Consider the following 14,685-nt stretch of genomic DNA (forward strand, 5'->3'; position numbering starts at 1 on the left):
GATGAAAGACAACATAACAATATAGATTCAAATTGACAGTGATAATAAAACAGATAAAGAAATTAGCAAAGAGTTCCCACTTGGTTAGGAACTTCTCAATAGTCCCTTGGTTAGAAGATGCACATCAGGTTCAATCAGCGAAGTCAGACATCTCTGAACTGGGCTGCCCCAAGGAGAACCGGTGGAAGCCCCTCAGTCAGGATCTGGTCCTCACTCTCACTGGGAGTAAGAGAGATCCACAGGGGAATGGGACAGCAATGACCCTTCTGTTCCGTCCTTCCCAAGGGTTTTTTTGACGTGCATGTTCTTTTATATCCTAATTATGCTAATTTTTAGTTATATAGCCATTCATAATATTACTTTATAGTTGTTATCCTATGGGGTTAAAAGGTGTTAGAAATCATTATAATAAGTTACTGCCCAAGCTTGGGTTTATCCAATAAGCAAATTGCAACACAGCATCTTCAGGTTTGAAATTAACATTACCCTGCCTAAATCCAGCCCCTTCAGAACTCTCTGACTATGCTTTTTTGAGATGTCCTTTCTTGAAATGTACTGGATAAGCTAGGCAGTTAAATCCAGTTTTTATCATCATCAAGGCTAAATTCTGAGCAAGAAAGAACTATTAGGTCAGCTAATTTCACAGCTATAGCTTTGTCTTTGAGGCCTAGTCAGTTCCACAAACAGTTACAAGTTTCATCTGCGGGTTACAAAAATACAAGCTTCATATTAGACAAAAGTTCCAAATGCCTCCAAGAAGCACATATTTATTGCATATTAATTTCTTTGGTTCTGGCCATCACAGTGATTGTGGATTGTTGTTTTTTTAAGACAAACTATTTTGTAATAGGATAAATATAACTTCAAACACCCTGCATGTGTGTTTGATTTAAATACAAAGGGGTTAATCTTAAATTCAGCATTTCATGAGATTACAGTAATAGCATTAGAACGTCATTGCTACTAATGTGTAAAATAGGATTGCAACGTCCATCGTTCAGGACTTTTGAAGCTGTCTGAGTTGTCAAAGTGTTGGAATAGCTGGTTTGGATACACACATCAAAGTACCTTATCTCATGCCTATTTCTCTACTGCCTTCCTGCTGAGCCATGGGCCTACCAGTGGGTGAAAACCCAGACCCAAAACTCCTACTCTTAAGCATAGCACACAGCAGACGGTCCAGACACAAGAGGGATCTTAAGCATGTGAACATGCACTCAGGATCCCTCTGAGCTGTCTACTCTGCCCAGTTCCCACACCCGAATACGCTAGTAGTGAATAAGCAGGGTTTCTTTCTCAGTAGTTCCAGATATGCAAAAAGGGAGTGTAAACATGGCTTGAGAGGTTCACAGCAGAGAAATTTTCTCTCCCTGCTTTGCAGTGTCAACATCTCATACAATTTCATCACCATTTTATGATATTTAACACTAACCTTAAAGCACCTATTGCTGAAAAAAGACACATTGCTTGAGAATTTTGCATGTTATTTCAAAGTTAATTAATTTATAAGTCCCTGTGGCTGTGAAGCAAAGCCTGAAAATGTGTATCAAATGCACCCTGAACACTCAAAAGTCCACAGCAAAACAAAGGAACATGCCTTTTTTTAAAAAAAAAATGTCAACACGTGAATTTTTAGCCAATGGCATTTTTTTAGGGGCCTTGTTATACACTCATGATTTTTGAACATGGGAGGTTAGAATATATACCCTAGAACAGGGGTGCTCAAGCTCTGGCCTATGGCCCAAATGCTGCCTGCAGAGCCATTGCATGTGGCCCTCAGTGCTCCCCACAAGTAGGAAAATTTGTCACAGGGAACAGAGCCCATTAATACAGCCACCCTTCCCTGATACCAGATTTCTCCACCCACTTTCCCCTTCCCCCTGTGTGGCAGAATCAGAGTTGGGCCATGCCCCCTTTCCCCTGAGCAGCAGATTCAGGGCCAGGCCAGGCCAGACCCCTTTGTCACAGGCCAGCTGGGCACTGTGAGTTTATCAATTTAGTTGCAGGCTGACTGGATGCTACAACTGTATCAGCCACTGAGCTGTTTGGTTTGGGATCAAGGAGGCAGAGTTGGGAGTGAAGCAAAGGCAAATTTATTATAGCTTACACACACATACAACAGTTAACAGAAAGATAAATACGATAAGCAAATAATGCAGTATTAAAGAGATAATAATAAATAATAACAACAGATAATAACAGATAGATAGATCAATCTGTCGCAGGCCAACTGAGCACTGCGAAGGTATCAGCCACTGGGCTGTTTAAAACAATAAACAGCCAGACATGGGTTGGCAACTTATCAATAGTCCCTCAATGCCAGGTGCGCACCAAGTGATTCCAGCGAAGTTAGGTGTCCCCAATCGACACTGTCAGAAGTATTACCGGGGAAGGTCCCTTGATCAGGATCCAATCCTCACTCACACCAGGAGTTCGGGTCCAGGCTTGCAAAAGCAATTACCATTCTGTTCCGTCTTTCCTGCTGGTCACTTGATGCATGAGCTTTTTGTACCTAGTCTTATGCTAATCTGTCGGCTTTAGAGCCACTCACAATCTTGCCCTATAGCTGTTACCCTATGGGATTAAAAGGTGTTAAAAATTATCATAAAAGGTTACTACCCAAACTTGGGTTTATCCAACAAGCAAATTACAATGCAGCATCTTCAGGTTTGAAATTAACATTACTCTGCCCAAATCCAACCCCTTTAGATTTCTCTATGCTTTCTTGATACATGCTTTCCTGGAATATGCTGGGTATGCCAGGTGGTTGAATCCAGTTTTTATCATCAAGGCTGAACTCGGAGCAAAAGCCGTTAGGTCAGCTAATCTTACAGCTATAGCTTTGTCTTTGAGGTTCAGTCAGTTCCACAAACAGCTAGTTTTGTCATTTTGGTTAAACTTATGACAGGCAAGTTACATTTGCGGGTTACAAACTTACAAGCTTTATATTAGACAAAAATTCCAAATGCCTCCAAGAAGCACATATTTATTACTTATTAATTTCTTTGGTTCTGGCCGTCACACCCCTTGGCATGGCTGGATGGGGTACTGCTGTGCTTGCCTTGAGCACTGGGCACCAGCCTGGCACTGCCCATCAGGCCTTCCAAGGAAAAAGTTTGAGCATCACTGTTCTAGAAGATATGCAACAGAAATTAGATGTCTTTTAGGTCACTTACACAGTTCTCTTCTACAAATTTTCAAGAATGTACAAGAAACCTGTCAATACCATGTAGTTCACTGTTGAGCTAAGTAGATGGGCACACATCTGTCATGGGGTATTTTTCAATTACAGCCAAAAACCTCTGTGTGAATTGTACTGTGCCTCATTCCACATGATTTTTATAGTTATCTTGCTCAAGTCAAAATGAAATTATTATATGCCAGTAGACACACTTCTACTTTGTGATTTCCACACCAAATTTAAATAATTTAGTTATTTTGTGACTACAACTGTTCAAATAAAAGTTAAAAGAGTGGGTTTTAATGAAGTATGTATGCCAATTACATACTTTCCACTTGAGCTCATAAACAACTAAAGTGTTTTTACTTTAACTTAAAAAAAACAAAGGACTAAAAAACCTTTGGATAGAAAACAAGCATGGAAAGTAAAATATTGGTCCAAATAATGAAAATTTCAGGCAGTCACCAAAGCCAGGATATTAGGATTGAAACTCCTTGTACAATCTTAGCTATAGTCATCAATAGGCTTCCATTTGCAATACTGATTGTATATGAACATATACATACAGAGTGAATATAGTATAACGGAAGATTAAGATATACATATAATATGACTTTTTTCCATTTTTGTGCATGTAAATTATACTGTTAAATTCTTCCTCTACAGGTGCTGATTGTCTGATGGGGATATATTTGTTTGTGATTGGAGCCTTTGATCTTAAATTCCGTGGAGAATACAACAAGCATGCTCAATTGTGGATGGATAGTACCCATTGCCAGTTGGTGGGATCACTGGCTATTCTGTCCACAGAGGTCTCAGTTTTACTTTTGACTTACCTGACTTTGGAAAAATACATCTGCATAGTTTACCCTTTTAGGTGCTTGAAGCCAGGAAAGTGCAGGGCAATCTCCATCTTGATTCTCATCTGGATTATTGGGTTTGTGGTTGCTTTTATTCCACTGAGCAATAAGGAATTTTTCAGAAACTACTATGGCACCAATGGCGTCTGTTTCCCGCTTCATTCAGAACAGGCAGAAAGTACAGGAAGCCAGATCTATTCTGTTGTTATTTTCTTAGGTAAGTATATTACATTTCTTCCTTCATATCTACATGGATGAGATTATGTAGCAAACCCAGTTTTCAAACAAATATAAAAGCATCAGTAGCCTGTCCAATTCCATATCTGGCTGCTCAGATCTATATAGAAAATGACATTTGATGCACCAAAGTACTAAAATCTGTACCCCAAAACTGAATTTTACACCATATATTGTTCATATTTTAAATTCGACCCATTGTGAAATTCATGAAGACCTTGAGGTGCTTATTTTTAAATAGTGAAGGTACAGTTATCCCTGTGCAGAATGCAGGCACTGATCTCAGCAGGATGTTATGAGCCTAAAATCATTAGTGATTGGCAAGATGCCCTGATACTATTGAGATGAAGAGCCATGTAAGTACCTAAACTGATTAACTGTCAGAAAAATAAAGCAATACTGAGACCAAGATTTAAAACATCTTTACCCAAGGTGGGGGGCGCATCTACACATGCAATTAATTGAAAGCAATAAACTCCGGTACTTATTCCTCTGTTTATTGCTCCCAGGTGTGCTGTTTGAACATGCACCCAGGACCACAGCACACTGAGCTGGTATGGAGCAGCCCCAGCTGGCAGGGGGCCCAGGGGGTTCAGCCGCCAGCATGGGGTTGCTCCAATCTATCTACCCTGACTTCAGACTAACACAACAACCTCTCTTTGAGTGGGGTCATTAATTTCAATGCCCTAGATACATAGGCAGAATCTTCAGTACAGAATGCATCTGAAATCTCCTTGTAATAGTAATTTGGGTATAGATTCTCCTTTACTACCTGCTCTATAAATTCCCCAACTTGCTAACAAGTCATATACTATCAAATCACTAACATGCCTTAACTTTTAAATAGGTGTAAACTTGGCAGCTTTTATCATCATTGTGTTTTCCTATGGAAGTATGTTCTATAGTGTTCACCAAACAGCTATCACAGCAACTGAAATCCGGAATCATATTAAAAAAGAGATGACCCTTGCAAAACGCTTTTTCTTCATTGTATTTACTAATGCACTGTGCTGGATACCCATTTTTATATTGAAGTTGCTTTCTTTACTTCAAGTGGAAATACCAGGTATGTTCTTTGTTTTCTTTCTGCTTCCTTTCTAACTAAAAACACAATCAAATGGCTTGCTTAAAAACTATCAAATAATGGAAACAAGTAAAACATACACACCTTTCCCCATGAGCATCCCTGCCCTGGGTGCCAAAATTCCTAGCTATATCTTTAAGTTAAACCCTCTCTCTACATGTCTGTTTTGCTCAGCCAGAATAGCAAAAGCTTAAAAGCAATCTCCCCACGTATAATGAACAAAATGTATTTGAAATAAGGGTTTAGTTCGAGCTGGTAGTTCTGATCCTATGGCTCCTACTGGTTCTGATGTCTGAATCCAATCATAGACAATACAAATACCTCTCTTGAATTAATATATTAATGTCATCACTCCTGCAATGCTCATTTTGAAATTCTGACACCAATGCATCAACATAATGTTCTTGTTACATAGAACAATATTTGATCTGTTTTCCCTACATGTTAAATACTTACAAGAAGGAGCACACAAAGTTAAACATTTAATTTTAGAAGTTTTTTCTTCCATTTGTTATACCAGTACAGGGTAGAACTTGATTTAAGTTCTTTACAAAGGGATCACATACTACTTCACAAAAATCACTTTAGATTAAAGGATGCCCCTGCAATCGTAGGCTCCAAGATAAGTCACAATAAAGTTTGAGGAAAACTCAGTCTAGGGAACTCACCAAAAGTATATTCTTCAATTACCTACAGCTAGCTCTGGCATTAAAAAAGCTGTAAATGTAAATGGCAAATGTCTGGAAGCCAGTTTGACCTGAAAGTATTTCCCACGTGCAATATATCAATTACCGCTAGGAACTGCTTATTCAGGGTGAAAATGCATTTTAAGAGGTACCAAATCTCATCCCATTTAGGGAGATGAAATTTTAAGATAAAATGTTATGACAAGTAGAAACAGCACAGCCTGAAGGAATAAATACAAAGCTGAGTCAGGAAACCAAGAGAGAAAATCCTAGTTCTAAGTGCTGGGTAATCTTTCCCACTTCAGTTCTCAGTGAACTCATCTCTAAAAAAAAGAATAACATTTATCTGTTTGTCAGGGCCACTGTGAAAAAAACACAGTTGCTTAGCCAAATTTCCAAAAGGCTTACAGTATTAAGGCCAATGTTGAAGGTGTTAATGGCTAGAACTGCTGAGTTGATGGAAAATTCAGAAAACCTGAAGGGGGAAGGCTTAGGGGACAAATGGAAGCCCTGACATCCACATAGTACTTCCAGAGACTCATGCAATGTTAAAATTGTCCATAAATCAAGAAAGTCATTTAGGACACTCATTAACAGCTTCCAACCCAATATTTCATAGATTTCACAGACATTAGGCCTGGAAGGGACCTCGGAAGATCATAGAGTCTAGCCCCCCGCCCAAAGGGCAGGAAGTCAGCTGGGGTTATAGGATCCCAGCAAGATAAGCATCCAATTTGCTCTTGAAGGTGTTGCAGGAGTTTGTGACTGTTGGACCTTGCCATCACTTGAGGTGCTCTGGTAAACAAACGTTCCCCCAGATCCTGATGCACACCCTGTATGTACTTATAGGCTGCCACCAAGTCACCCTGAGCCTGTGCTTCTCCAGGCTGAATATACCCATGTCCTCTTTGCTCATCAACCAGTAAAATAGTGGTTGGCAACCTTCTGCCACCACAGGCTGCTGCTTGCAACCCAGATGTAGCCCCTGCCATGGGCCACAAATCTCTATACCCCCTGGTGATCAGCAGATGCTGCAAAAGAAACAGATAGAAAAAGGCAGTCAGTAGGACCTCAGAGATTCCATGCTGCCCCAACTGGAGAATGCTGCTGACTTGCTGAACTGCTGTAGGTTATATCCAGTCTTCATGGGCTGCTTGCTTACTGAACCCTGCAGCAGTTAAACATATTGATGCCCTGAATGACTTAGCTGCCAAAGAAATAACAGGGAAGAGAGAATGAGGCCATGCACATGGTTCCTAGTAAAGAGAGAAAACAGGGGTCCTGGTGCAATCACAGAGCCCTCACAAAAAGATATAAGGGATGAGTGGGACTACATAAAGCCTTTTGCTTGGTATAAGAGGGAGGAAATGTGAGAAACATGGGACTCTGGTTGTTAGGATGGAGGGATCATGAAGAAAACAGAGGATAAGCACATCACAGTTACTGCTATGGAGTGAATGGAGGATTGAAACAAAGAACACTATTGGTAGGAGAGCTTGGGAGACCTTGGCATGGGAGAAAAGGTGCACAGACAACCCTTCCAGTGAGCTAGAGAATGGTAGCAAACACAGCATTGCTGGCAGGGGAGAAAAATCAGTGGACTCTGATATAAACGAAGAGATGAGAAATGGGGGTGAGGGGGAACTCAGTGGTGCACAGAGGTACTCTGGGGGAGGACTGGGTAAAGGTGAAGCCCTTGCAGGGTGAATATTGGACCAAGTTTCAGGGAACTAGAGAAAGCTGGTGGTGTGAAAGGAAGAATGCAAAGTGCTTACAGACCTAACAAGTGAGGTTAACAGAGTGTGATGCATGGGTGTAGTGTTAGAACTGTTAATGGGTACAAGTGCTTTTCCCTATTACATTTTCCTTTCTCTTTCCCCTAAAGGTACTATAACTTCCTGGGTGGTGATTTTTATACTGCCGATAAACAGTGCTTTGAATCCTCTCCTCTACACTCTGACCACAAGACCTTTCAAAGAAATGATACACCAGGTTTGGCATAATTACAAACAAAGAAGATCCATAGGAAGCAAGAGCGGTCAGAAGACATATGGTCCATCATTCATCTGGGTTGAGATGTGGCCAATGCAAGAAATCACACCCAACTTAACAAAGCCTGTTCTTTATACAGACTGCTCTGAAACATCAGTTTCACAATCAACACTATCAACCAGACTGAATTCATGCACATAAATATTTTGAATATTTACAGTGAAATTTGCAGTCAGCTTCACAGATGTGGATCTATTGTTTTATAGCAGTGAGGAAAACAGAGGGAAGTTATAAAATATTGGTTCACACTAGTGACAGCCCAAAAGTCAAACTGAAAAAAAAGAAGACAAAAGCTTGTGGGCTAACAGGGCTGGTTGCAAAAACAATTTTCCTGTCATGAGAATTTTTGAGATTTGGAAAATTTTCAATCCTGAATCAGGATGAAAATGCAATCTAAAAAATAAGAACAACTTGTGAATCAATAACCTAAAGATATCTTGAATTTAGGCTAATGAGATGTTTTATTTAAATATTTTCAAATGCTGTTAATTATAATCTTTTTATTCTTTTTTACAAAACAAAATTAAATTAAAAATCCTGACCGGCTCTATTTAGGTTACAAACATTTTTGAAGAGATGTAGGGAGTAATAGCCATAGGGAAAATACATTTATATTAATGAGGTTCTACAAGGAGTTAGTTTTTACTTTTGGCAGGAGCAGAAGGCAAGAGATTAAAACTTAGTGTCACATATACCTTTCAGAATTCTAAAATGTAATATTGTTACATCGAGCCTTTGGGAGATGCCTTACTGTCACTTTGGGAAATTAACTCCAACATTTAAGCACCCTTAAAAATTTGGCTCGGGTCCTCCCTAGCTTTGTAAATAGGTGCGATCCAACAGGTGGTCTTACACAAAACTAACATAGTTTTGATGCCAGAGCTGCTCAGTGTCCCAGCTTATGGGCAGATACCATTGGGAACTCAAACTAGGCATTCCATGCCTCCTGTACCAACAAAGCCGAAGAAACAGGGGCAACCTCAATTACACCAACCAAAGTGAGTCCTGTAAAAAGACAGGCAAGCACAAGACTTTTGGGCATGCATCCAATCCATTCAGAATCCCAATGGTGAGAGCACTTTCTTCAAATGTGGGTGGCTTTGTTTCTCCCATTCTGCCTGATCTGGAGCAGGAACTTGAAGCTTGGCCCCTTGCATCTGGAAATTGCCAAACATACTAGTCTAATGGGTATTCTAGAAAGTTTCTTAATTTCTCTTGGTGAAACAGTTGTTTCACATAGAATAAACACTGAAGCAGGAAATTGTAAACACTTTCCCACATCACTGGTAAATGCCCTAATCACTAGTCAATCTCTTGCTTTTCTTGTCTCTACTGAGCAAAAACTATGACTCTGCCCAGAATACTGAACAGCCTACTGCTAGGAAACTCATGCCAGATACCTGGATTTAAGACTCTACTCCCAATCTGAGTTCATTTATTGCTGGTCTATTGACCATAAAAAGGAAGGATCTCTCATAATAAGACTGAGTTAGCTTAGGGATCCAACTCCAGGAGAGAATTCACAGCTGGATAGACCAGGCTCGAGTGCTTGTTTTTTGACAGAAGATGTTCCCACTCCTTTCCCCCATGGCTAACTTAACTCCCCTCAGTACTTCCCCAATTTATTTTAATCCTGGATTTTAGGGCCATATAGGTACATAGATACATTACAGAGCACCACTGCAGAGGAGTACTTGAAGCACATTAGCTCCCTAACCAGAAAGCAGCATATGGCTGCAGCAGCATTGCACAGCCAGCATTGCACATAGACTAATAAGCCCACACTGCTTCCACCTGTAGAACTAACAAAGATCACCTCTGCATAGCACTGCCTTGTGCCACATAGACACACTGTAAATCTGTGCAATGCAGAGTGCCTAGGTGCCTAAATTGGAGGTTTGTATTTTAGTGGGGAAAAGGGCACTTAAGAGGTGGGTATTGCAATGTTTAGGTCTCTTTCTGGATTCAGTCCTCTATTTTCATGAATGTAGAAATTAATTCAGAGTCAGGCAGCTCCCAACAATGTTTCTTTTGCAGTATTTTCCTGAAGTTTTACAGATAGGTTATTTACAGAGCACTGGACACAGACGAAAATGAGTCCTCTCTCTGAACATTCACAAAAGGTTCAAAGATGAGCTCACATTTTTATGAGATCCCAACTGATACAAGCAGGCTTTTTCTTCTACTCATGATAAGAGGCACTTTTCAAGTTCCATACAACGGAGACTGCTGGCTCAGGGGACTAACTCATTTTAGCCATGTGAGTTGATTGGACAGAAGGGCAGAAATGCATTTTTGCAACAAAAAAATTGAAACTTATTTAAAAAGGTGAGAATGTGTTTTTAAAACTTTTGCACTTATTACAAAAGTAAGATGTAGAATAAAAAGTGTGCAATTCACGCTTCACTGTTTACAGAATCTTGGGAGTATCTCAAATAAAATACAAAACAGTTTAAGTTTCCATTACTGTACATGTTGTTTTATTTGGAAGAAAGCATTACTTGTTGATCAAAGTGAGCAATTTCCTTTAAAAAAAAAAAAAAAAAAAAAGATAGCCAATACAACTACCCTTTTGCTTTTCGGTATTTTCCACCTACATGTTTAAAGAGTAAGAGCATTGTGCTAGGTTCAATCTCTTGCCTGTTGTCAGTTATATAGAGATTGGTTAACTTGTAACATCATTCAGCATAAAGATCTATTATGTAATGAAGTGTTCCTCAATTAGCTGCCAGAAGCAGTGTAGGAGAATCAGCCATAAGAAAACTACTGGGACAAGCTTTGAAAAAAAGAAAAATCTACAGGAGTTAGTCAGCTGCTCACCTAGACAGCCCTGTAAGCAATTCTTAAGTACCCAGCACCACAGTATGTAGCTGATTTCAGGCCAGCTAACTCCCCTCACTTTCAAAGCTCTCAACAGCCAGTTTGGGGGCCAACAATGCCACAGTTGCATTTTAAACAAGCATTGTTTAAGTGAAGTTTGGAGAAATGCATAGACTTTTTTCACTCCCAAGGCCAGGCCTATTCAACTGGTGGCCTGCAAGGAGCTAACTTAAGGTCAAAGTTCTTACCTAGGTGTTACTCTCATAGATTTCAAGCTCTCCCCCATGCTCCTGCTGCCACCACTGGGCTCCCCTCTCCCTCCTCCAACTTCCTCTCCCAAATGGCACAGTGCAGCCCCTTAGCCACGCAGAAGTGGGACAGCTAAACAGCTCTTTTAAATTATTAAAAGAAGAAGTCAGTACTTCTTTAAATTATTGGGAGTGGGGGTAGAAATTAAACAACTTAGAGTGCCAAAACCATTAACTTCCCTTAAAACTGCATAATGTTTTGACAGACAGTCTATACTGGCTGAAGCCTACAAAGCACTGGGTATTTATAGCAAACAAATTAATAGATGTTTGATGTGAACAACCAGAACATTTTTGTCCTCATTTACTACTAATATTATGTCTACTAATTTTATAGAGTTTAAGATTAATACTACAGTCCAGTTCAAGATCAAACAATTAGAAAAACAATTAAGGAAAAAGAATTGCGTTTACCCTCAATAGCTTCCTTTTCAGTCTGGGATTAGGAAAGAGACCAGCAAAAATAGTTGTTTAAGGTTTGTTTTAAACACTTTATTCTTTAGACAAAAGGTTACAACTTTTTCAAAAACTAAAAATCCTTTGAAAAATGAAATGTCACTGGTTACTTAGTCACAGCACGTGGTCTTTCTATAGCTTCTCCCCTAATTTCTGGAGTTTTTTTTCCCCGTATGCTTCTGGGTACAGCAGCTATGACATTAAGCTTTTTCCTCACAGATCAGGGCATGATTTCTTAGACCAAAAATCCTGCTTACAGCAGCATGCCAGATTAAGAGAGACTACTACCTGTCTGAGGCAAGGCTGAATTCCAATTCAGTACTTTACCTCAACAAAGGCACTGCAGAATAGAGAAATTCACAGGCCTTTCCCAAAGTGAAGCTTTAAATAATCCTTTGAACAGTTATCCCACCTATTACTATGCAAAACAGTCAAACCTATAAACACAGGATAATATAGGATCCATAAGGCACTTTAAATACATTTTAGTAATCAAAATTTATAAAAATATTGGTTTAGAAAAAAGTTGCTATAAGTGATCCATAAAAAAAAAATGCAGGTATACAGAAGGAGATAGCAAAAAATACCTAAGACAACTGTCAGATTTGAAGAATGTCACAGCTTGAAGGAGTGCGCAACTTCTAGACTTGGTTAGGCCTGCACTATCCCCCTGGTAAATAGGGATACAAGAACGGTGTTGCAAAGATAAGTATGGGCAGAAACCAGGCCAAGTCTCTATTGATTTAAACAGGAGCTAGAAAAGACTCATCTTATCAGCTAAAGGCTTGCATACATTCCTGAGAGGACCAACAAAGCAGAGAGGATTGTCTAAAAGAGATCACCCTGCCCCCAAACAGGGAATTCCAAGTTTGGCCAAACGGTAACCTAGCTCTGTATGCATCACATGTAAACACGAGAGGACCACCAGTCCAGGGAGCTGGTAGTAGTCAACATTGTATGCACTTCCTAGGCCAGCAGAGCTGCAAAAAAGAAAGACTAGTTTTAAGAAGTCGCGGTTGCTCGGCCTAAGTGAGTGGTGCTACCTGCAGAGATCACGCAGGGTCAGTGAAAATATTATACGCGCCAGACCTTTCTCTGGAGAAGCAACGTGCACGCAGCCAAGCTTCTTCCCTTCAGGAGAGGACAGCTGAGCCGAGCCACCAGGAGAAAAGCTTCAAAAGACAGGTCCGCGGCTGCTGCTTGGTTGCTCAACAGGGTGCGGAGCTGGCCTCACGCCTACCAAGTCCCCCCTCCCAGCGCCCCCAGCAGCCGGGCTGGGGGCTGCTAATGCCGCAGTCCTCAGCCCAGCCCAGGCAGCAGGGGGGGACCCGGTTCCTGTCCCAGCTCCCCTCCTGCGGGTGCGCTCAGCCGCTGGGTTTCAGGGAGTCGTAGCCCTCCTTCAGCAGGTCCCGCCACGTCTTCAGGAACCGCGCGTTTTCGGAGCACTTGGTGGCCAGCTCATCCACCTGGGCCGACACCGCCGACGTAGCCTCCAGCAGCTTGGTGAGCGAGCAGGCGGCCTGCGGCAGGAGGGCCGGGCCTCAGCGCCTCTCCTCAGCCCGGGGTTCGGGGGAAGGGGGTGTGCTGGAGACCGCCGCGGCTTCGGGGTGGGACTTACGTCATCGATCTGCATCTCCACCTGCTCCAACAGCTCCTGCGGGTCTGACGGCCGCCCCCGGGGCCGCACTACCCGCTCGCCGCCAGTGGATACCCCGGGCGGCGCCGCCTCGGCCATGGCCACCCCGCCCCAGCCGCCGCTTTCCCGCCGCGCGCCGCTCCCTCCCGCTCCCCCTCCCCTCACAGTGGTCCCCTATTTTCCCGGCATGCGCCGCGACTCCCACCAGGTCGCGCGCGCCATCCCTAAGCTACGGATCGCGGCCGCGCGGCCTGTTGGGAGACGTTGTTTTCTGCCGCGCTGTGTGCCGCGGTTCCCTTGACAAGTGCAGCGGTCGGAAGTACCCCCCCCGTCCAGGAGCACATGACATTACTTCCTACTCCCCTCCCCTTCCTCTTCCTCGCATTTCCTTTCGCCCCTTCGCTTGGAAGCGGCTCATGAGCAATGCGCCGGCGGGGGGGAGGCAGCTGCGGGGCATGCCGGGAGGCGTAGTTCTTTCCAGGGGTGCCTCGCACCTCTGGCGAGCGCGGTTGAGCGGTCCCAGCCGGGGTCGCAGCGCGCAGGCGCAGTGGGGGCGGGTGTTGGCGGCCGTGGCAGTGGAGCAGTCGGTCCCGCCCGCGAGCCGAGGGTGCAGGGGATCCGGCCACCATGTCCCCGGTGCGCCAGGCCTCCGGCCAAGGTAACGGCGGGCCACGGGGGGCGGGGTGCCGGAGCTCCCTTCCCCTCCAGTCACACACATAAGTGGGGCAAAGGTCACCGCCGCGCGGGAGGGGTGGGAGGTGACGTAGCGCAGGGAACAGAGCTGGAGCCCGGCAGGCGCTCAGGGCAGCGGGCAGGAAAAGTATAGGGGTGTATACACACGCACCCCCCCCCCTTTGCATGTATCTATATAGAAATATATATCTTTGAAAAAGCAAAAATAAAAAGTCCCACAACGCAGGTGCCAAGGCTGTTGTGGGCACTCTGTCCTGTGTTTTGCGGACGCTGTCTCATTGGCACGCCCAGCACCATTTGTTTGGCAGTTTGACGTTGGTCAGGCAGGGACTTGGAGGTCGTGGACCTGTCACCTGATCCCTTGAACTGTAGGGGAGTGCGAACAGGAAACCTGTTTTAGTTTTCTCCCTCAATCTGTGCCTGAAAGCAAGGCACGAACAGGGGAGTTGTTGTTGCCAGAGCAGTGGGTGCACCCAGGTCCCACCCCTGGGCTCCACAGGGCCCCTCTCTGCCCCCCTTCCCCCTCCCCCCAGCAGTGGTGACTGTTCTGGAAGGTCCGGGGATGTGGGGACTCAAGCTAATGCATTTTGGTTATGTAACTGGATAATGCTGCTGCGTGTCATAGTTTCATAGTTAGTAGGGTCGGAAGGGACCTGAGCAGATCATCAAGTC

General features: G+C 43.1%; 2 protein-coding genes across 5 annotated transcripts in view; both read left to right on the forward strand.

Moving 5' to 3' along the window:
• RXFP1 (relaxin/insulin like family peptide receptor 1) overlaps positions 1-8,836 on the forward strand; it is a 135,861-nt gene extending 127,025 nt beyond the window's left edge. For all 4 annotated transcript variants that reach the window (XM_019521705.1, XM_019521704.1, XM_019521707.1 and 1 more), the window contains 3 exons: positions 3,848-4,258; positions 5,126-5,344; positions 7,934-8,836. In XM_019521705.1, the coding sequence (XP_019377250.1) occupies positions 3,848-4,258; positions 5,126-5,344; positions 7,934-8,241 (938 nt within the window). In that variant the 3' untranslated portion in view covers positions 8,242-8,836. The remainder of the gene's footprint in view (positions 1-3,847; positions 4,259-5,125; positions 5,345-7,933) is intronic.
• A 5,022-nt stretch (positions 8,837-13,858) lies between these two features.
• Positions 13,859-14,685, forward strand: part of ETFDH (electron transfer flavoprotein dehydrogenase) — a 23,127-nt gene continuing 22,300 nt past the window's right edge. The window contains exon 1 of the mRNA XM_019521709.1: positions 13,859-13,978. Within this exon, the coding sequence (XP_019377254.1) occupies positions 13,948-13,978 (31 nt within the window). The 5' untranslated portion in view covers positions 13,859-13,947. The remainder of the gene's footprint in view (positions 13,979-14,685) is intronic.

The sequence above is a fragment of the Gavialis gangeticus genome, unplaced genomic scaffold, assembly GCF_001723915.1.
Source record: "Gavialis gangeticus isolate Ggan-Ray unplaced genomic scaffold, GavGan_comp1, whole genome shotgun sequence".
NCBI lineage: Eukaryota > Metazoa > Chordata > Crocodylia > Gavialidae > Gavialis > Gavialis gangeticus.